Source organism: Coregonus clupeaformis, chromosome 30, assembly GCF_020615455.1.
Source record: "Coregonus clupeaformis isolate EN_2021a chromosome 30, ASM2061545v1, whole genome shotgun sequence".
NCBI lineage: Eukaryota > Metazoa > Chordata > Actinopteri > Salmoniformes > Salmonidae > Coregonus > Coregonus clupeaformis.
In genome coordinates this window covers 2399583-2421345 of record NC_059221.1, presented here as the reverse complement: position 1 = coordinate 2421345, position 21763 = coordinate 2399583, and the positions used below count along the sequence as shown (strand labels likewise).

The window sequence follows — 21763 nt, the reverse complement described above, 5'->3', positions numbered from 1 at the left end:
CCGAATGTAAGTATTCAATCATGTGTTAGACAGATGGTTCCATGGTGGTCCGATAACAACATGACCTACCACCAAGATGCTCATTCAAATAAAGACGGGAGGAGGATGCACAGATGAGATATACAGTTGAAGTCGGAAGTTTACATACACCTCAGCCAAATACATTTAAACTCAGTTTTTCACAATTCCTGACATTTAATCCTAGTAAAAATTCCCTGTCTTTGGTCAGTTAGGATCACCACTTTATTTTAAAGAATGTGAAATGTCAGAATAATAGTAGAGAGAATGATTTATTTCAGCTTTTATTTCTTTCATCACATTCCCAGTGGGTCATAAGTTTACATACACTCAATTAGTATTTGGTAGCATTGCCTTTAAATTGTTTAACTTGGGTCAAACGTTTCGGGTAGCCTTCCACAAGCTTCCCACAATAAGTTGGGTGAATTTTGGCCCATTCCTCCTGACAGAGCTGGTGTAACTGAGTCAGGTTTGTGGGCCTCCTTGCTCGCACACGCTTTTTCAGTTCTGCCCACACATTTTCTATAGGATTGAGGTCTGGGCTTTGTCATGGCCACTCCAATACCTTGACTTTGTTGTCCTTAAGCCATTTTGCCACAACTTTGGAAGTATGCTTGGGGTCATTGTCCATTTGGAAGACCCATTTCTGACCAAGCTTTAACTTCCTGACTGATGTCTTGAGATGTTGCTTCAATATATCCACATCATTTTCCTTCGTCATGATGCCATCTATTTTGTGAAGTGCACCAGTCCCTCCTGCAGCAAAGCACCCCCACAGCATGATGCTGCCACCCCCGTGCTTCACGGTTGGGATGGTGTTCTTCGGCTTGCAAGGCACCGCCTTTTTCCTCCAAACATATTGATGGTCATTATGGCCAAACAGTTCTATTATTGTTTCATCAGACCAGAGGACATTTCTCCAAAAAGTACGATATTTGTCCCCATGTGAAGTTGCAAACCGTAGTCTGCCTTTTTAATGGCGGTTTTGGAGCAGTGGCTTCTTCCTTGCGGAGCGCCCTTTCAGGTTATGTCGATATAGGACTTGTTTTTACTGTGGATATAGATACATTTGTACCCGTTTCCTCCAGCATCTTCACAAGGTCCTTTGCTGTTGTTCTGGGATTGATTTGCACTTTTCGCACCAAAGTACGTTCATCTCTAGGAGATAGAACGTGTCTCCTTCCTGAGCGGTATGACGGCTGCATGGTCCCAAGGTGTTTATACTTGCGTACTATTGTTTGTACAGATGAACGTGGTACCTTCAGGCATTTGGAAATTGCTCCCAAGGATGAACCAGACTTGTGGAGGTCTACACTTATTTTTCTGAGGTTTTGGCTGATATCTTTTGATTTTCCCATGATGTCAAGCAAAGAGGCACGGAGTTTGAAGGTAGGCCTTGAAATACATCCACAGGTACACCTCCAATTGACTCAAATGATGTCAATTAGCCTATCAGAAGCTTCTAAAGCCATGACATCTTTTTCTGGAATTTTTCAAGCTGTTTAAAGGCACAGTCAACTTAGTGTATGTAAATGTCTGACCCACTGGAACTGTAATACAATGTATTATAAGTGAAATAATCGGTCTGTAAACAATTGTTGGAAAAATTACTTGTCCTAACCGACTTGCCAAAGCTTTAGTTTGTTAACAAGACATTTGTGGAGTGGTTGAAAAACAAGTTTTAATGACTCCAACCTAAGTGTATGTAAACTTTCGACTTCAACTGTACCAACGGTTCACATTGACAAAGCATGCTCTTTTAAGCTTGGTAAGGCAAAAATAAACCATTACTCAGAGGTAAATAATAATAGTAAACAATAATCACAATGGATTCGATTTCTATAGATTGACATTGAATGGGGGAGGTGAAACAACATGAAACAAACAGAGAGAGAGAACAAAAAGGAAAGTCTGTCACTGGGAATATGCTAATAATCTAACATGACTCTGGCACCAGACACAATGGTTAAGTTCTAACATCTATAATGGGGGCGGGGGCGTTACTTTCATCAGTAAATCCTACTTAAAAGTGCATCGTTAGCATCCAACCTATTGGTTTTCTAAAATCACTGTTGGATTACGGATCAATTAAATACCATCTCTGAAGATGTGAATTATACTGACATTAGTTTAACCTTGGACATATTTGCCGATATCGTTACAAGATAGTGAAACACTAGTGTTACATTTCTATTTTAGTAATTTAGCAGATGCTTTTATCCAGAGCGACTTACAGTAGAGTGAGTGCATACATTTTCATATTTGTTTTTCTTTCGTACTGGTCCCCCATGTGGGAATCGAACCCACAACCCTGGCATTTCAAGCGCCATGCTCTACCAACTGAGTCACTTTGCATTAACGTTGCACTTAAGTAAGGATAGCAATGATGCACATGATTAAGAAAAAGCATTGAGATGGGGAACCCCATGGTGTGGAGACCATAGAAATAGAATTACAAGTACCACTTCTGACCACCGGTCCACCCATTCTACTTAAGGATTCCCATTCTAGTAATTCTATTTCCTTGGTGGAGGCCAACTGCTGCCTGTCTGATCTATGGTCTTTAGACTGTACCTCTGGAGTGAATCTGCTGCTCAAGGCAAGTCAAGCTGGCTGTGCTCCTAGTTCTAAGGTGGGCAAGGGGGACACCTGACAGCAGAGAGAGACAGTTACCACAGAGAGGAAAAAGACATGCAAGGGGTCAGAAGAGAGGACAAAGGTCAGTATGGGAGGATTATTATTGATTTTTTTACCCACCATGACCAAGTATGTTTCATTTTATATTATGTGGTCATACAACCAATCAATAGACCTGGATCTGAGCTCAATAAAATCCTAACAAAAATCTAACTTTGACTTGAAACCCTCCACCCTTTGACTTGAAACCCTCCACCACTGTCATAATAAGGCGATAAAACATGTCGGAAACAGTCTTTAGCATAATGGTTAGCATAATTTAGACACAATAGACTTATCTAGGCCTAGGACGGAGAGTTCAAGTAAAGAGTTAACAAAACGTTTTGATCGAAACATGAGTGAGTCTTAACTCTTAATACACCATTTGACAAGGCAAAGGAGCTGTGTTCGTGTTAGTAGACAGTCATTCCCAACACTTGTGGCAACACTTTCTTCAAACTCTCCAATTGTGCAACAACCAAGCGAAGGCAGCGATTATTCAGGCAGGTTTCCAATGCATCTGTGTAAAGCATTTTTGCGTTGTCAAAAAGTCACTCTCAATCAGTGTAATCTTAATCTACACAAAATGACATGTGATACAGTAGCAAATAAATTCTGGTACTATCTAAACATTATTATAATAAAGTGGGAACCACACAATCAAATACTCCAACACATACCTACAGTATATTCAATCAGATTGTTGTCACTACTCACTAACCAATAATGTTTGATATGTGCTGGAGCAATTGAGTAGGAGGGCCCTACTTTTTTTCTACTGTGGCTATTTACATTTTCTAGCCCATAACAACTGATACGCGTACATGTGCTTACCGGTATGTGGTTTCATATGTAACTGTACAGATGTTATAGAGTATGTAAGCTGTGGGCATGATGTGTCAGACTGTGTGTGTGTGTGTTTGTGTAAACTTGGGGGAAACAGTACTCACTCTGACCAAAACAGGGGGGGTCCACTGAGGAACCCATCCAGGATAGGGCTGCCGAGGCTTGGGGAGGCTGCTGCTCCTCCTCCTTGCAGTAGTCAGCCAGCCAGGAGCTCTTGGTGAGGCTGTACTGCTCTGTGTGGCCAGGAGAGGGTGGTAGCAAGGTGAGGAGGACACTCAAATCCATACAAGGCCCCCATTACAGACCACTCTGTCTCTGGCTTACATACACTGAACAAAAATATAAAACGCAACATGGAACAATTTCAAAGATTTTACTGAGTTACAGTTCATATAAGGAAATCAGTCAATTGAAATAAATTCATTAGGCCCTAATTTATGGATTTCACATGACTTGGAATACAGATACAGTGGGGAAAAAAGTATTTAGTCAGCCACCAATTGTGCAAGTTCTCCCACTTAAAAAGATGAGAGAGGCCTGTAATTTTCATCATAGGTACACGTCAACTATGACAGACAAAATGAGAAAAAAAAATCCAGAAAATCACATTGTAGGATTTATAATGAATTTATTTGCAAATTATGGTGGAAAATAAGTATTTGGTCAATAACAAAAGTGTCTCAATACTTTGTTATATACCCTTTGTTGGCAATGACACAGGTCAAACGTTTTCTGTAAGTCTTCATAAGGTTTTCACACACTGCTGGTATTTTGGCCCATTCCTCCATGCAGATCTCCTCTAGAGCAGTGATGTTTTGGGGCTGTCGCTGGGCAACACAGACTTTCAACTCCCTCCAAAGATTTTCTATGGGGTTGAGATCTGGAGACTGGCTAGGCCACTCCAGGACCTTGAAATGCTTCTTACGAAGCCACTCCTTCGTTGCCCGGGCGGTGTGTTTGGGATCATTGTCATGCTGAAAGACCCAGCCACGTTTCATCTTCAATGCCCTTGCTGATGGAAGGAAGTTTTCACTCAAAATCTCACGATACATGGCCCCATTCATTCTTTCCTTTACACGGATCAGTCGTCCTGGTCCCTTTGCCCCAAAGCATGATGTTTCCACCCCCATGCTTCAGAGTAGGTATGGTGTTCTTTGGATGCAACTCAGCATTCTTTGTCCCCCAAACACGACGAGTTGAGTTTTTACCAAAAAGTTCTATTTTGGTTTCATCTGACCATATGACATTCTCCCAATCCTCTTCTGGATCATCCAAATGCACTCTAGCAAACTTCAGACGGGCCTGGACATGTACTGGCTTAAGCAGGGGACACGTCTGGCACTGCAGGATTTGAGTCCCTGGCGGCGTAGTGTGTTACTGATGGTAGGCTTTGTTACTTTGGTCCCAGCTCTCTGCAGGTCATTCACTAGGTCCCCCCGTGTGGTTCTGGGATTTTTGCTCACCGTTCTTGTGATCATTTTGACCCCACGGGGTGAGATCTTGCGTGGAGCCCCAGATCGAGGGAGATTATCAGTGGTCTTGTATGTCTTCCATTTCCTAATAATTGCTCCCACAGTTGATTTCTTCAAACCAAGCTGCTTACCTATTGCAGATTCAGTCTTCCCAGCCTGGTGCAGGTCTACAATTTTGTTTCTGGTGTCCTTTGACAGCTCTTTGGTCTTGGCCATAGTGGAGTTTGGAGTGTGACTGTTTGAGGTTGTGGACAGGTGTCTTTTATACTGATAACAAGTTCAAACAGGTGCCATTAATACAGGTAACGAGTGGAGGACAGAGGAGCCTCTTAAAGAAGAAGTTACAGGTCTGTGAGAGCCAGAAATCTTGCTTGTTTGTAGGTAACCAAATACTTATTTTCCACCATAATTTGCAAATAAATTCATTAAAAATCCTACAATGTGATTTTCTGGATATTTTTTTCTCAATTTGTCTGTCATAGTTGACGTGTACCTATGATGAAAATTACAGGCCTCTCTCATCCTTTTAAGTGGGAGAACTTGCACAATTGGTGGCTGACTAAATACTTTTTTCCCCCACTGTATGCATCTGTTGGTCACAGATACTTAAAAAAAAAAAGTAGGGGCGTGGAGTAACCAGTCAATATCTGGTGTGACCACCATTTGCCTCATGCAGCGCAAGACATCTCCTTGGCATAGAGCTGATCAGGCTGTTGATTGTGGCCTGTGGAATGTTGTGCCACTCCTCTTCAATGCTTGTGTGAAGTTGCTGGATATTGGCGGGAACTGGAACACGGTGTCGTACCTGTCGATCCAAAGCATCCCAAACATGCTCAATTGATTGAACTGGGACATTTTCAGCTTCCAGGATTATCATTCTGAAACATGAGGTGATGGCACCGGATGAATGGCACGAAAATGGGCCTCAGGATCTCGTCACGGTATCTCTGTGCATTCAGATTGCCATCGATAAAATGTAATTGTGTTCTTTGTCCGTAGCTTATGCCTGCCCATACCATAACCCCACCGCCACCATGGGGCTCTCTGTTCACAATGTTGACATCAGCAAACCACTCGCCCACATGATGCCATCTGCCCGGTACAGTTGAAACCGCGATTCATCCGTGAAGAGCACACATCTCCAGCGTGCCAGTGTCCATCGAAGGTGAGCATTTGCCCACTGAAGTCGGTTACGACGCCGAACTGCAGTCAGGTCAAGACCCTGGTGAGGACGACGAGCACACAGATGAGCTTCCCTGAGATGGTTTCTAACAGTTTGTGCAGAACTTCTTCGGTGTGCCAACCCACAGTTTCATCAGCTGTCCGGGTGGCTGGTCTCAGACGATCCCGCTGGTGAAGAAGCCGGATGTGGAGGTCCTGGGCTGGCGTGGTTACACGTGGTCTGCGGTCACGAGGACAGTTGGACGTACTGTCAAATTCTCTATAACGACATTGTAGGCGGCTTATGGCAGAGAAAATAACATTCAATTCTCTTGCAACAGCTCTGGTGGACATTTCTGCAGTCAGCATGCCAATTGCACACTCCCTCAAAACTTGAGACATCTGTGGCATTGTGTTGTGTGCCAAAACTGCAGATTTTAGAGAGCCTTTTATTGTCCCCAGCACAAGGTGCACCTGTATAATGATCATGCTGTTTAATCAGCTTCTTGATATGCCACACCTGTCAGCTGGATGGATTATCTTGGCAAAGGAGAAATGCTCACTAACACGGATGTAAACAAATGTGTGCACAACATTTGACAGAAATAAGCTTTTTGTGCGTATGGAACATTTCTGGGATCTTTTATTTCAGCTCATGAAACATGGGACCAACACTTTACATGTTGCGTTTATATTTTTGTTCAGTATATATCCAGGGCTAAACCACTTTAGTTAAACATGGTGTGAAGAAGTCAAAGACACTGGCTGTGTCCAAAAAGGCACCCTTTCACTACATAGTGCATTACTTTTGACCAGAGCCCTGTGGGCCCTGTTCAAAAGTAGTGCACAACATAGGGAACAGGGTGCCATGTCAAACGCATCCTGTGTCCAAATAGTGGGCAGTGCAGGTCATACCCAGGAGGACAGAGGTGATGTTGACATCCAGTCTCTGCTTGGCGCGGACGCCCATCTTGAGGCGTGGTGGGTGGAGCCGCCCTGCAGCCTGCTGCTGCCAAGTCAGGAAACAGGGCCAGGGCTCGATGAAGGGTTCCCAACCTGACACACACGTGAACATGAACATGGACACACACACAGAGATATGGATACGGACAGAGAGAAACGCACGCACACACACACACACACACACACACACACACACAATGGAACAGCGGTTAAGATCATTACAGGATCATTTGGCTCTGGGTTAAAGCATGCTCCAGCATGTTCACCTGACAGTTCTCTGTTGTAGTAGTCCCCTGACAAAGTGAAGCTGCCGTTGCCCTCCTGGGTCGAGCCGATCCGCTGCAGCACATACAGCCCTGCCATGGGAGTTCAAAGGAGAATGAGCTCTCAGATTACATTACGTTGTTGTTATGTTATAGTATTAACACTGACTATAGTACATACCACTAACATTATATTACACACACTATCAGTATGCATGGTATCTGAACATTAAGTAGCTATAGAACAGTTTTCAGAAAGGTGAATGTTCCAGCTTCTCTCTGTTGCTTTCATCCAAACTTCCAAAACACAAGGTGGAAATGACATGAACATGGGATTTCCTTCCACATATATGGAGAGCAAGCTGCACAAACTGACGTGAGAAGGTGAACTCGGCCAGTGGGACGTCACAGTCAAGACAATCGTCGATGAAGCAGATACACACAGTCTCCGCCTTGACCTCCACCCCTGACAGAGGGTGCGACGAGTGGCTGGCCGAGTCCGGGTCTGCTCTGCCCCGGGCCTGACCCACCATGGTCTCTGCATTCTCCAGCAGCCATGTGGCAGCCTGGTCCAGTTGGCCTGGGAGGGGACAGACAGACAAGGTGGTCAAGTCCATATCATGTATGAAAAGTGTGGCCATATTCCATTCCTAGTGAGAGGAGACGTGGCATTGTTAGAGAATTGTAGCGAGAGCCTCCTCACCTTTGCTGTGGATCAGGGCTCGTTTGCAGTCCTCCTTCCTGAAGCCTAGATCCTGTAACCGAGTCAGCTGGCCCTCTGAGGACAAAACATATCATATCATACCAGGGTTATGGTAGCAAGCTGTGCTACGTATCTTTTATTATTATAACTGAGTTATTACAGCTTGTGAGTTCAACACTCATGGTCAGGAACAATAACAGAGGTAGTGGTAAAGAAATAGAAATGCTAATGCTAACATGACTATTCTAACATAATAGCTACGTCAACACTATTCACCATATAACTCAACTACACCCCTGTAGGCCTCTGAGGTGACATACCTAGCAGGGCCTCGGTCTTGTGCCTGAAGGTGTCTTTCTGGGAGCTGGAGGGGTCATGGTTGGCTGTGGATGGTACTACCAGGGCCTGGGTGCCTTCGGCAGTGTCGCTGGGCCCGGGCGAGCCGGCGGTGGGGATGGATTTGGCGATAGCCAGGAAGAGCTGAACGTCGTTGTAAGAAAGCCGAATGTCCAAAGCAGGGAACTGGATCTGTGAGGGCAACAGAGACCCATTGACGTTTTGCATGAGCACAAAATGTGTTCTAATCACAAAATTTTGTTTTTTCCAATAAACCCTGGTTATGTTCAGTTCAGTCTGTAGGCATGAAACAGGACAAAATGTGTTGAAACAGAAAAAGTTAACAGGTGCTTTCAATGGACTTTCTGCAAAAGTGTTCTCCTATTTGGTGCCTACTGAACATTACCCCCCCCCCCCCATCCCCACCCCTGACTGAACCCTGACCTCCAGTAGTGGCGGGAAGTCTGCCATGTTGAAGGCGTCTAGCAGGCCAGAGCTGCTCTGGTAGGTGGGACTGCCACACAGCTCCACCTGCACGTTGACAGGGTCAATGATGGACAGGGCTGTCTCCTGCTCACTGCCAAGCCGACAGGAGAACACCTGGACATGGACAGAAGGACACCAACATGACAAAACAGCTTCAAACAGCCTTGTGTAGAGCATAAGAGTTGGAAAGAGGGCCCACCCCCTATCTTTGCCATTATCACGTCTGTGATAGCTTCTGTACCCTCTAACTCCATGGAACATAGACCCATATTCAAATTGACACAAACTAACTGAAATTGACATAGGGCTCTGTATTGATATAGTAGTCCAGTGGTTTCAGGACATAGTTGTGAAAGTAGTGGTCAGTCACCTCGATGCCAGCCAGGCTGCCAGAGAAGGGTCTGTCCAGCAGACGGGGTTTGTAGGTGAGTACAGTGGTGCCCTTCAGAATGACGGCATTGGTGTCCAGACAAGATGAGTCCTCCACCACCACAAACTCAGTACCTTGGGCAAAACATGTATTTTATGTATCTTTATGATATCTTAATGTGTGCTTGCCAATATCTAAATCTCTATTGTACAACAGATACTTAAAACAGGGGAGTGTGTCTGCTGTAGCTCCTCACCTGTCACATTGATCTTGACCTCCAGGTACCGATCCTGCATGACGGGCACAGTGGACCTCTTGGTGACCACGCCGCTCTTGACTGTCTTGGGCATGACGGCACCTGTGGTGCCTGGGTCACTGCTGCCACTGGGCCAGCGCTGGCGAGGCGCGCCATCCGCCCCCTTCTCAGTGGGCATGCGCAGGAAGTCCCGAACCAGCTGGAGCCAATCAAAGATTAGGAAAACACGCAGGTTGTTGAGGACAATGGTGAAACAGGAGGCATCTCTAGTGGACCTGACAGGAGAGAAAGGAGGAGGAGAAGATCATGATTAGTAAGTGTGGGTCTGTGTGTCTGTCTACGTCAGGCCTAAGAGCCAATTCATGCTTGATCCGAAAATGTGGTCGGAGGCGGCGTATGGATGGTGCGACACAATTGCAGCGCCTCCGGAGGCACGCTCAGGCCAAATTGAGCTCCATACCACATCGCTGTGAGCCTCTCAAATTTTGGAACAATGCGGAGGGCTCCGTATAGCTCCGCATTGCATGATTGGTTGATGGTAGGTGAGGGCGGGAGGTCCTGTACAAACACAAGCTCACTTCCTTGACAACTTCCTTCACAACAGCTCTGCGAAGCGCAAGAACTATGAATGCTCTGACTTCTGCAGAGGCCATATCACTGTAAATGCTGTACAGCCAATGCAGACGTAGGATTGACCATGCAGCGCCTTTAAAGGGTACCTTATTACTACCCATGTAGTACCCTACGTATGCATCCATTTTAGATTTGCCAATACAGGCTCTGTGCTTGGACCCCTGTTATTTTCGCATACATATTACCACTTCGAAATGTTATCCGCAGACATGTCTTGTACCTGTAATGCAGCTCCAGCTGGAGGGTGGCCCGGTTGGTGCCCGTCTTGGAGGGCTGCAGGATGCAGTCGAAGACATTGTGCTTGCCCCTGGCACTGCTGCCTGTGTCCATGCCAGGCCCGGTGTAACGGGTGTCGTATGCCAAGAGTGAGTGAGACACCAGATTCACCGACTTGGAGCCGTTGGAGAAACTCTCAAACAACAGCTTAGACTTCATGAAATCAAACCTGCAGATAAGGAGAGGAGCGCTTCAGTGAGGAACACTGGATTTGGATTGTCCGTTTACTTCCTGAATTGAAATTGGAATTGACCCCGACCCCTGGTAATTGGCAAAAGTAACTACACAGCAAATGTTTGATATTACCTCGTGCTCAAAATGAAGCGTTAATACCAACCTGGCCAGTGAGCATGGTATCTGTCCCGTGGCCTTGGGGCTGTCCAGCAACTCCAGGCTGACGTTCATCATGTCCACCAGGACGGACAGGCTGGTGTACACGTCACCACTCAACACCGTCTGGGGACACACATGGAGTCACTCAGAAGAATCCCTCTCAGAAGAACATTGTTACTAAATTAACAGTCTATAATTGGCAGTCAGCCACAGTGCAGAGTGTGTGTGTGCGTACGTGTGTGTGTACTCACATAGTTGCTGGGGTCCTGCAGGTTGTACGGGCGGAGGAACTCCTCAACAGGCTCTCCCAGGTTGTTGTCCAGCAGGCCTCGGATCAGCTGGTAGCGCTCCAGGTCCAGGGAGCAGTGCACCGAGGACAGGCTGCCGTGGATGGACATGTCTGGTACCGTATGGCTCAGCGCACTAGTCAATCAATCAATAATTCAGTCAAATCAACCAATACTATCTTTTTTTGTCCCACTTGGAAAAGACATCAGCACACAGGAACAACTATTATTAATCAATAGTTATCAGCAACATACAAACACATACAACAAAGACAGTCAGTTTAAGACATTAAGAATATCCATTACCCAGCAGACAAAACTGGTTGAAATGACGTAAGTTTTGCCCAGTGGGTAACAATTATGTAAGCAAGAGAATAGTAGTGTTGTTGCTGAAGCAAGCCCACTAATGTCTAATTTCCACTATTAGTGCCCGTCTTTCCCATTAGGCTCACCTGTCCAGGTTGCGCTCCACTTTGAGTTTGAGGTGGCAGCGCTCCTTGAGCAGAGATGCGGCAGTACGGCGGACCGAGTAGGAGGGGAAGACCAGGTCTGAGTCGGGCTGCTTCCCTGCGGCGCTGTCCCACGGCTGGCAGGGCAGACGCTCCGCAGCAAAGATGTCCATCTCCTGAAGGTCCAAGGCTATGCAGTCCAGCAGACACACATGATCCTCTGGGAACACACAACATCAAGGAGCTTATTGTGACTATTAATTTCAAGTATTTATTGATTGATTGAGAAGTATAGCGATTCAAACACATTTGCAGAGAATATATGAGTTTGAGACCATGAACAAGTAGAAGACTACTATATTCATCTTCAGTATTAGCATGATATCTTCACACAACATTTAAACAACGCTTAGAGGTCACTGGGCTCACCCAGGATGAAGGGTGGGTCGTCCTCGCCAGGGATCCTCCCAGCAGTGGGCTGGGCCTGGGGCCTTCCCAGGGTGAAAACAAAGGAGGCGGGGGTGGAGGAGGTGCTAGAGGAGGCTTTGGGCTTCCCACTTGACTCCTCCTCATCCTCACTAATCGTTGCTGGTCCAGTCTGTGACTGGCTGTCCCTCACGCGATCCTTAGGAAACAAGATGAAAGGTTAGCCAAGTGATGAACTGCGTAATGAACGTACACTGTAACATCTGGAAGAGCCATTGACATTAATGTGCTCTTATTATTTCACATCTGACAAAACCTAATTAGCACAACAACTTAGCTAATGTTCCCCTATCATAGTGTAGGAAGGAACTGGTGCAATTGCTCTTCCCAGCCTAAACAGTGAATTTGAAGCGGCAATCAGCAGTTGAAACAATAACAAAGCATGCTCCCTGGCCCTGTTTCGATAAAAAACTTCCCTGGCCCTGTTTCGATAAAAAACTGAGTGATGAGGCTGGATAAATGCAATCACTTTCAAATTCATAGACAGAGCTATGGATGCAAGGACTGACCATCCATGATATCACAATTATAATTTTAACCATATTTTGAGGCTATATATATATATTTATATTTATTTTTTAAACATTTACATTATTTACAAACATTTACTTTATTTAAAAACAAGCTTATATTTTGGGTTCTGATGGTGTACGACAATTGAACTAAGCTCACGATGCATTCATAAGTTCTCAAGAATCGATGGGTACATAGAACGTGGTCCTCTGTAGCTCAGCTTGTAGAGCACGGCGCTTATAACGCCAAGGTAGTGGGTTCGATCCCCGGGACCACCCATACACAAAAAAAATGTATGCACGCATGACTGTAAGTCGCTTTGGATAAAAAGCGTCTGCTAAATGGCATATTATTATATTATTATAGAATTAATGTATACTTTAAGTCCAAAAATGTATGTAGCATCTGCTGATTGCCCCTTTAAGATCAAGTAAATGACCAGGAAAACACTGAATAATAATACAAATATAGAAATAAACACCCAGGCAATTGATACAAGTGGTTCAGGATAGAAAACACACAAAGACTGTTAACCCTGAAAGTCCACAAAACAACCATCTGAGTTAGAGTGCAGACGGTTCACACCCCAAACCAAGCAGCACACCAAACACATGCCCTTGTACCTTGTAGTGGGAAGGGTCCTTGTACGAATTAGCATGCAATATCAAATTCTTCACAAACAAAATACAAAATGGTGATGAAACACTGTCTGCTACCACATCAAACTCCATCTGAAGCGGTCATTACTTTTAGAGTTAAGAAAAAACTAAAGTTAGGTTAAGTATAAAAAAACAAATTTCTCATACAGTGCTAGTATCTAGTGGCCACATTCTCATGCTCAATTGAAAACTCAGGGAGGCCTGTATTCATAAAGCATTTTCCATTTGAATGTCACACGCTGGAGCGCACAACAACAATGCAAGTACGTACTGTACCACAAATGCTGAATATACAATGTAGGCGCCAGCGAACATCATACCTCATTCAAAGTCTGATGGGGGATAAAGACAAGTGCCATCAAAAAAGCAACCGTTGAGCATTGTTACTGGAGAATGTTTATGGTTGATTGTTCTGCAGCCAAACAATGATGAGGACAAATTATGGATTTAGGCTTTTGCCATTACAAACGGGTATCATATAAGCCTATAAAACGTTATAAATCATTGCATCACATTCGTCATATCAAAACATCTAGTCATGTAAAATGCTTCATAAATACGACCATATTAGTCCAGTAGCAGGGTTGTGGACGACCGGTAGACGCGCTATCAGGACTCACCAGAGAGGGGAAAAAGGAATGTGCCATGGTAAGTTTCTCTACCTTGTCTCTGAGAGAGAAGGTACCGTGGGTACCAGCCGGCAGGAAAGAGTTATGGACGCGCAGCTGGCCCAGGTTGGCAACAATGAGGCGCGGCGAGCGCGAGCTCTCGGGGATGAGCAGCACGGGGGCGCCCGCCTCGATGTCCAGCAGCACACGGGATGCCCGCTGAGGTCGCTCACGCACCTGTGGGGAAGGAGGCAGGGTGAAGTGAGGGGGTGGTTGTCTATCTTTAGCTTCTGCTAATGACATTAAGGCAGACTGGTGTTTGCCTAGGATCAAATGGATAGGGGATTGAATACTACAGACTGGTCTCTGCTGCAAATCCTGACCAGGTGTAAAAGCACTAAAGGACAATCCAAATATTCATTACATTAATTACAATTGAATCTTTAAGAACAAACTATAAATGGTCTCTAAAGATCATTTGAATCTAAAATATATGTTGCAAATTTAGGCACATAAATTAAGAAACTAGGACTTGGAGAGATTGGATGCCTCCTGGTGTGTTGGTCCAAAGCAGTGCCCTGTGCCGTACGTCAGTTGGGATTTAACAAGCAGGCCAGACATGGTACTCAGTGTCCAGTCTGATCGCAGCAGAGACGGCCACACTGTCTTGAGGAAGGTGACCTGAGGTCAGCCTGACGGTGATGGGAGGTGACAACTCCCTGGGCCACCCGCAGCCATCTTAGCTGGCAGGGATTGCCATAATGCCAGGGTAGACACTAGTTAAATTAGCTATAGCTAGGCCACTGGCGCAAAGCAAATGTAATCCATTCAATGAACGTTTAAGTGGAGAACAGGGGGCTGTGTGTCTCAGGAGTACTGTGAAAATCAAATTGAAAATCAAATGTATTTACAAAGCCGTACACATCAGCAGTGGAGCGTCACCATGTTTAATGGAAATGTACAGCTGTGTATGGTCTACGTAGCAGTGAAAGTTGACACTGTTTTCAAATAACATCAACAAGAGGTAGCATATATAATGACAACAGTAGTGGATCGAGAACAGAGCCTTGAGGAACACTAAAACTGAAACGCAGGGTGGACCCAGAGGCCGTACTCACAGCCTGGCCCTCCATTGCGGCCCTCTGCCTGCCTAGGACGTCCTGCAGCTGGGTAAAGTGCTGGATGAAGGCCACCACCTCGGCCTGGAAGCGCTGCGTGTGGACATACTGCACAGAGGCCATCTGGAGAGACACCTTCATGTCACACTTCCGCTCAAGCCAGGGGTCAGGATCCCCATATCTGTAGAGAGACAACCACAGTCAGTGAGACCCAGTGTTAAATCAATGAGACAATGAAGGTCTATAAAAAAAAATATTTGTCAAGGACCACCTACAAGTTGTTTTATGCACCAGAGCTAGCTGTCAAGCTAATGTAGCTGTAGGGATGTGATTCCTGTATAAAGTAAATCTAGCCTACTTGTGTATGTTGAAGACAAGGGCCTCTCCGCCTCGCGTGGTGAAGCGCTCCCTGTAGAGGTCACCGTGTGGGGTCAGGTCACTCAGAGACAGGCTTCCCAGACTCCCCTGCAGCGCTAGGTCGCCATCTGAAATATAGGATATGACATCACACTGCATGAGATGCAAACTCATTGTTCTTGAACAGTGTGATACAACAAACCATAAATGAAATACTTCACATGAATGTACCATGATTGATATTGTATTATATTCATACAACCGTTTTTTCAATGATTTACTATGATTTAACTGTTGATTTCTAAGTGCAACATTAAGTTGATTACCTACCAATCATTTCCCAGTGGGCAGACAGTTTGGAGACACTAGCTTTAGCAAGCTCATTGGTTTTCTTGTTTAGCACAAGAGCCAGCGCATGGACCTGAGGAGGAAAACATGGTGTTAAATACATTGAGGAAATGTAATCATACTCACCATTGTACCTATATTTATTTAGATTCCTTGTAACTCTCACAACATCACTGAAAATCCATGTCAATGTGTCTTCAGTGCTGCTACTGAGAGACTACTGCACCTTGAGATCCAGTTTAGTGTTGACCACCTCAGCAACTTCCTCCTGGCTGAGATCTGGGTACATGTCTCCCAGGTCGTGTGGGTTCCCTGGCTGGAACAGAGGATGTCCCGGCATGGGCTGCTGGGGGAAGGCCGAGGGCACTTTGACTGCGTGGTTGTTGGCCGTGGAGCCGATCCCGAAGAAGTCCAGGATGACCACCCATGTTTGCAGCGTGATCAGCACATCCAGGCAGTTGAAGTCCACGTCGATGCTCCGCCCCACTCCACCGTATCGGCTCTGGAACTCTGGGTGGCGCGGGTCCACCAGCAGCAAGTTGATGTGAACAAGAGACTCGTCAAAGTCGGAGGGCGGTGGGTGGGGCGAAGGGGTATTGTGGGTGGGGGAGGGCGGCGGGGTGCTGGGGCAGGCAGGGTCCTTCTTGGGTCCGCTCTTACGGCTGGCGGCCGACGGGGTGCTGGGGTGTCTCTGGTACAGCTGGAAGACATTCTGGGCCTCCTCCATATGGGCGGGCAGCGAGCGGGGCATTTCGGGGTAGAGGGCGTTAGAGGCCGATGGGCACGACTGGGACAGGTACTCCTTGGGGCTGAATGTGGAGGGCTTGGGAGCGCCCCTGGAAACCATCAGGTGCTTGTACTTGGACTCAGGGTTCTGCTCAAGGAGGTCCTCCATGAGAAGGGAGCGCAACGTGAGCTGGACAGACAGGCAGTGGGGGTGGTCTTTGGTGAAGTCTCCCTCCAGGTCCTGGAAGCATAGGCTGACCAGCCCCTGGGAACCCTGGCTGAGGTCAGCACTCAGCTGCACCTGGAGCTCTGTCACCCTGAAGGTGGCCCTCACCTGGGTGAAGGAGAGTGTCTGCAGTGGGGGACTGTGGGACTGCAGGGGCTTAGGGGACGACAGCGAGTTGGACAGGGAGGTGTAGGAGAGGCCGATGAGCGGGGGGTCCCGGGCAAAGAGCCCACCCTGGGGATCTGGGAAGCGGTGGGGTTTGGTGGAGGAGGGGGTGGGGGGCGGCGGGGTGGGAGGCTGACTGGGCGTCACTCTCTGGGGCTCAGTGAGGGTAAGGTTATCCAGTGTCTGCAGAACCTGCTCATACACAGGCTTGGCCAGGAACACCTGAGAGCACAAAGTCAAAACATCATCTAAAAACGAAATAGACAGTAAACATTTGCATGTATTTGCATACCTCTACCCTCATTGCAATAGAAAACACAACATAAAATATATTAAGATTTAATTATATTCAGGTCATTTGATTCAGCCAAAGACGAAAAGACATTGGACATATTTGACATTTGCAAAGTATACCTGCACAGAGTTGACAAACTTGCCCTCCACCCGAAGTAACCCTGTGCTGTTATAGGGCTCGTCTGTGGTTAGAAAGGTGAACTGGGTATCCTCATCAATGGGAGGAACTTTCTCCAGGGTGAACTGAATGGTGGTGTCTTTCAGAATATGGAAGGCTGAGAGAGAGAGAAAAGTGGGAGTCATCATAACAACCCAACACCGTAATACAACAATACCAATACAGTAACTCTAAATCTAGCAAAACCATTGAAAGGAAATGGGGGGGACACTCTCTTCACTTCCCATTCTAAATCGTTTCTCCTCACCTTTTCCCCGACTCAGGTATTCAAAGAAGTCATGGCGAGTAAACTGTGGCTCGTCCTGATTGACATTTCCGTTGTGAGAAGGCGATTGGGTAGAAGAACTGCTGTCAGTTCTAGCTACCTTCCGCAACACAAGGTGACTGGTATTGAGTGAGTAGAGTCGGATATCCTTCACTAGCACCTGTAGTCTCTCCCCTTCCGAGTCCTGCCCGGCAACAAAGTTCTGGATGGTGATACTCCCCAGGTGACCCACCAGGAGTTCGGGGTGACCAGGTTTACGGGGAATGGACACGACTGGTGACTCGATGCTGACATTGAGGATCAGCTTGACCATAAACGAGTCTATGGTGGGTTCTTCCTCCTGCACGCTCAGATCCTCCTCATCCTCAAATGGGTAGTTGCTCCAGTTGCTCTGGCTCTGGGTCCTGGAGCGCCGCGACGGCGTCTCGAACAGGGAGACCATGCCGCTGTACTCCGCCGTCTTGGTTGCCAGCACCGTGGACACCTTGGTGGCGGCTGTCTTGAGCATGGAGCGGAAGTTGTCCTCTAGCTCGTTGGCCGAGAGGCTCAGCTCCTTCAGGAACTTGGCGGAGTGGTTGTAGTGCAGTGAGGCCATCTGCAGTGTCAATGAGCACTCCCCCTGGGAGCGCTCCAGCAGTCGGAAGTTCAAAGCCTCTGAGGGGGCTCCTTCAGAGCCACAAAAGAAGGCTACGCCTCCTGCTGCCGAGGGGTCGTCTTCTACATTGCCAATGCTGACCACAAACTGGCTCCGGCCGCCCTCCTGGGTCAGGTCCACTAGCTGGATAGAACCCAGCGAGCCATTGACGTCCAACCGGCTGCCCATGGACACGTTGACCTTGGTGCCGTTGATGCTGGCCGTGGCGATCTTCAAGCCTTTCTTCTCTCTGCCCAGTACGCTGCCAGTGGCCACGGTCCTCAGCAGCAGCAGGTTCAGCCTGTGGATCTCTACTGTCAGCTCCTTGTTCTGGTCGTAGGTGGACTGGTAGGTCTCCTCCTGACCCTCCTGGCCCTGGCCCGCTGGAAGGGGCGATGGCTGCTGGGTCAAGGGGCTCTCCTCCTTGGGGAAAGACTTCTGGAGGAACTTGAGCAGCTCCACCATGGTCTCCGGGTTGAGGATGATGTCCAGGTTGTTGACCTGCATGGTGGTCACCTGGAGGGAGCTGTCCAGGTTCATGGACGGGCAGTCCGAGCTGACAAACTGGTACTCCAGTTTGATGAGGGCCTCCTGGTCTCTGAGGAAGGAGCTGAACGGGGAGGATCTGTCGAAGAGTAGCCCAGAGGAGGAGTCTCGGTGAAGGGCCGGGTGCTCGGGCGACATCCCCTCGGGCCCGGCAGGGGAGGAGGGCTGGCTCTCTCGGAGGCTGCCCGTAGGCACATCGAAGCTCAGGTGCTTGTGGGAGGCCACCAGGAGGTCAAAGTCGGAGCCGTAGGTCTGTAGTGTGTCCACAAGCAGCAGGCCGTGGACGGTGAGGGACACCTCTGCGTCGTAAGGCCGCTTCACAAAATGGCCGTTGGTGCCAAAGACCTTAAGGACGGAGATGTATCGTCCGTTGCTCTCCACGCCCAGCTGCATGTAGTTGATGTTGAACTCAGCCAGGAGGAGGCGTGACTCCACCAGGACCTCCCTCGTGTGCTGCTCCAGGGTCATCACGCTCTGGGTAAGGTTCTTGGCTGAGCCCTGGAGCTTCCACTGGCTGTCCTCCCTCTGGAAGATCTTCTCATGGCGCAGGTTGGAGGGGTCAGGCGTCTTGGCGCTCTCTGCTTTCTCCTGGCTCTCGTCCTCCTCAGCGGGGCTGCCCAGTCGGGCCAGGCAGCTCCTGAGGGCGGTAATCTTCTCCAGGTTGATGTGGACCTTGAGATCTGGCAGGGTCCCGGAAAGCACAGCCCCAGGGAGCTGGGGGTCTGAGGTGTAGCGCAGCCTCTGCTCCAGCTCCAGCAGCACGTTGAACTTCTCAACCACGTGGGTGGGCCCCACCTCGCTCTCCTGCAGGTGCTTCCAGTTGTCTTTGTAGCGGCCCACCATGATCTGCAAGTCCTTGAAGGACAGCGAGTACTTCTCGTAGAGGTTTCTGCTGAAGGCCTGGACCCCGTCGGGGGATTTAAGGCTTGCGAGCTGGGGGTAGTTGTTCTGGTCTTTGAACTCCGTCTCCATTTCAGGGGGGGGAGAATTTGGGGGTGTGGCCAGTGGAGTCTGGTACTCTTCATCACTGTTATACTCCTCCCCCTCTGGCTGAGTGGTCTTCGACTTTGTTTTAGTGTCATCTTTAAAGAGAAAATAAAATGAAGATTTTAAACAGATACAGAATATCTTTCATACAATATAGACTAAGCAAAATGACAGAAATAACTTACTGCTTATTGTTTACCAACATCAACAACAACCATTTTACAAGACTGCAAACTGTGCTGAGTCTACCTTTGAAAGAATCAGCTTAGTCAAATGTGTTGTGCGAAGAGGCAAGCTAATTTTACCTTGTGAGTTAGTGAGGAGTATCCGTCCCAGGTCAACCACCACTAACATGGGGTCCTGTGACTGGAAGTCATCTGGGAAAATCACCTGGGGGGCACAGATATCCAACTTCATAGTCCAGCGCTTACTGTTCTCCTGTAATGAGAAATAGAGCAAAAGCACAAAGTCACACACAACATTAGCATATACCAATTACAGACACTTAAAAAAGGGGGCAATTAGTTTTAAAATATTCAATAACCATTAATTAAATCACATTTTATTGGTCACATACACGTGTTTAGCAGAAGTTATTGCGGGCGTAGCGAAATGCTTGTTATGCAATTATGTGATCAATTATCATATCATCAACTTTACTGTTCACCTACAACATTTGAATGATACCTGGGGTGAGAGGAAAGAAGAAAAAAGTTATTACAATGAACTCTCCCACTAGTAGCTGGTCGAGGGTTTGTCTGATCTCTGCCTTGGTCTGCATCTTGAGCTTGTTGTATTGCCTCCTGGCAGCTTCCGCCACTCTCGCCTCCAGCTCCGACTGGTACCCAAAACCTGAAAAACAAATCATAATATCTTTTGATACCTTTTATTTTCCTGAGAATTAAAATGTTTCATGAGCAAATTGGAAAAATAGGCTACAGTACTAGCTACAGCACTTACATTCCACCCTTTTGGTGCATCAACAAAAGGGCAAACAATACCGTGTGGTTATACAGTACCAGTCAAAAGTATGGACACACCTACCTAAGGGTTTTTCTTTATTTGTACTATTTTCTACATTGTAGAATAATAGTGGTGACATCAAAACCATGAAATAACACATATGGAATCATGTAGTAACCAAAAAAGTGTTAAACGAATCAAAATATATTTTATATTTGAGATTCTTCAAATAGCCACCCTTTGCCTTGATGACAGCTTTGCACACCCTTGGCATTCATTTCAATTAACAGGTCTGCCTTCTTAAAAGTTAATATGAGGAATTTCTTCAAGTGCAGTCGCAAAAACCATCAAGCGCTTTGATGAAACTTGCTCTCATGAGGACCGCCACAGGAATGGAAGACCCAGAGTTACCTCTGCTGCAGAGGATAAGTTCATTAGGAGTTACCAGCCTCAGAAATTGCAGCCCAAATAAATGCTTCACAGAGTTAAAGTCACAGACACATCTCAACATCAACTGTTCAGAGTGGACTGTGTGAATCAGGCCTTCATGGTCGAATTTCTGCAAAGAAACCACTACTAAAGGACACCAATAATAAGAAGAAACCTGCTTGTGCCAAGAAACATGAGCAATGGACATTAGACCGGTGGAAATCTGTCCTTTGGTCTAATGAGTCCAAATTTGAGATTTTTGGTTCCAACCGCTGTGTCTTAGTGAGATGCGGTGTGGGTGAACGAATGATCTCCGCATGTGTATTTCCCACCGTAAAGCATGGAGGAGGAGGTGTTATTGTGTGGGGGTGCTTTGCTGGTGACACTTAGAAGGCACACTTAACCAGCATGGCTATCACAGCATTATGCAGTGATACGCCATCCCATCTGGTTTGGGCTTAGTGGGACTATCATTTGTTTTTCAACAGGACAATGACCCAACACACCTCCAGGCTATGTAAGGGCTATTTTACCAAGAAGGAGAGTGATGGAGTGCTGCATCAAATGACCTGGCCTCCACAATCACCCGACCTCAACCAAATTGAGATGGTTTGGGATGAGTTGGACTGCATAGTGAAGGAAAAGCAGCCAACAAGTGCTCAGCATATGTGGGAACTCCTTAAAGACTGTTGGAAAAGCATTCCAGGTGAAGCTGGTTGAGAGAATGCAAAGA

At 46.9% G+C, this 21763-nt stretch overlaps 1 protein-coding gene across 2 annotated transcripts in view; it reads right to left on the bottom strand.

The window, feature by feature from the left end:
- vps13d (vacuolar protein sorting 13 homolog D) overlaps positions 1–21763 on the bottom strand; it is an 81563-nt gene that overhangs the window by 41571 nt on the left and 18229 nt on the right. Inside the window, exons 12-35 of one of the 2 annotated variants that reach the window (XM_041856098.2) lie at positions 20360–20490; positions 19944–20076; positions 17454–19733; positions 17149–17303; positions 15844–16956; positions 15600–15690; positions 15271–15397; positions 14913–15093; positions 13849–14031; positions 11958–12153; positions 11532–11748; positions 11044–11215; positions 10797–10915; positions 10404–10628; positions 9551–9825; positions 9295–9428; positions 8883–9038; positions 8423–8630; positions 8103–8177; positions 7776–7979; positions 7403–7492; positions 7089–7229; positions 3645–3773; positions 2593–2667 (exon numbers count right to left, since the gene is read on the bottom strand). In XM_041856098.2, the coding sequence (XP_041712032.2) occupies positions 2593–2667; positions 3645–3773; positions 7089–7229; positions 7403–7492; positions 7776–7979; positions 8103–8177; positions 8423–8630; positions 8883–9038; positions 9295–9428; positions 9551–9825; positions 10404–10628; positions 10797–10915; positions 11044–11215; positions 11532–11748; positions 11958–12153; positions 13849–14031; positions 14913–15093; positions 15271–15397; positions 15600–15690; positions 15844–16956; positions 17149–17303; positions 17454–19733; positions 19944–20076; positions 20360–20490 (6810 nt within the window). The remainder of the gene's footprint in view (positions 1–2592; positions 2668–3644; positions 3774–7088; positions 7230–7402; positions 7493–7775; positions 7980–8102; positions 8178–8422; positions 8631–8882; positions 9039–9294; positions 9429–9550; positions 9826–10403; positions 10629–10796; positions 10916–11043; positions 11216–11531; positions 11749–11957; positions 12154–13848; positions 14032–14912; positions 15094–15270; positions 15398–15599; positions 15691–15843; positions 16957–17148; positions 17304–17453; positions 19734–19943; positions 20077–20359; positions 20491–21763) is intronic. The other variant, XM_041856099.2, reaches the window with a different exon arrangement.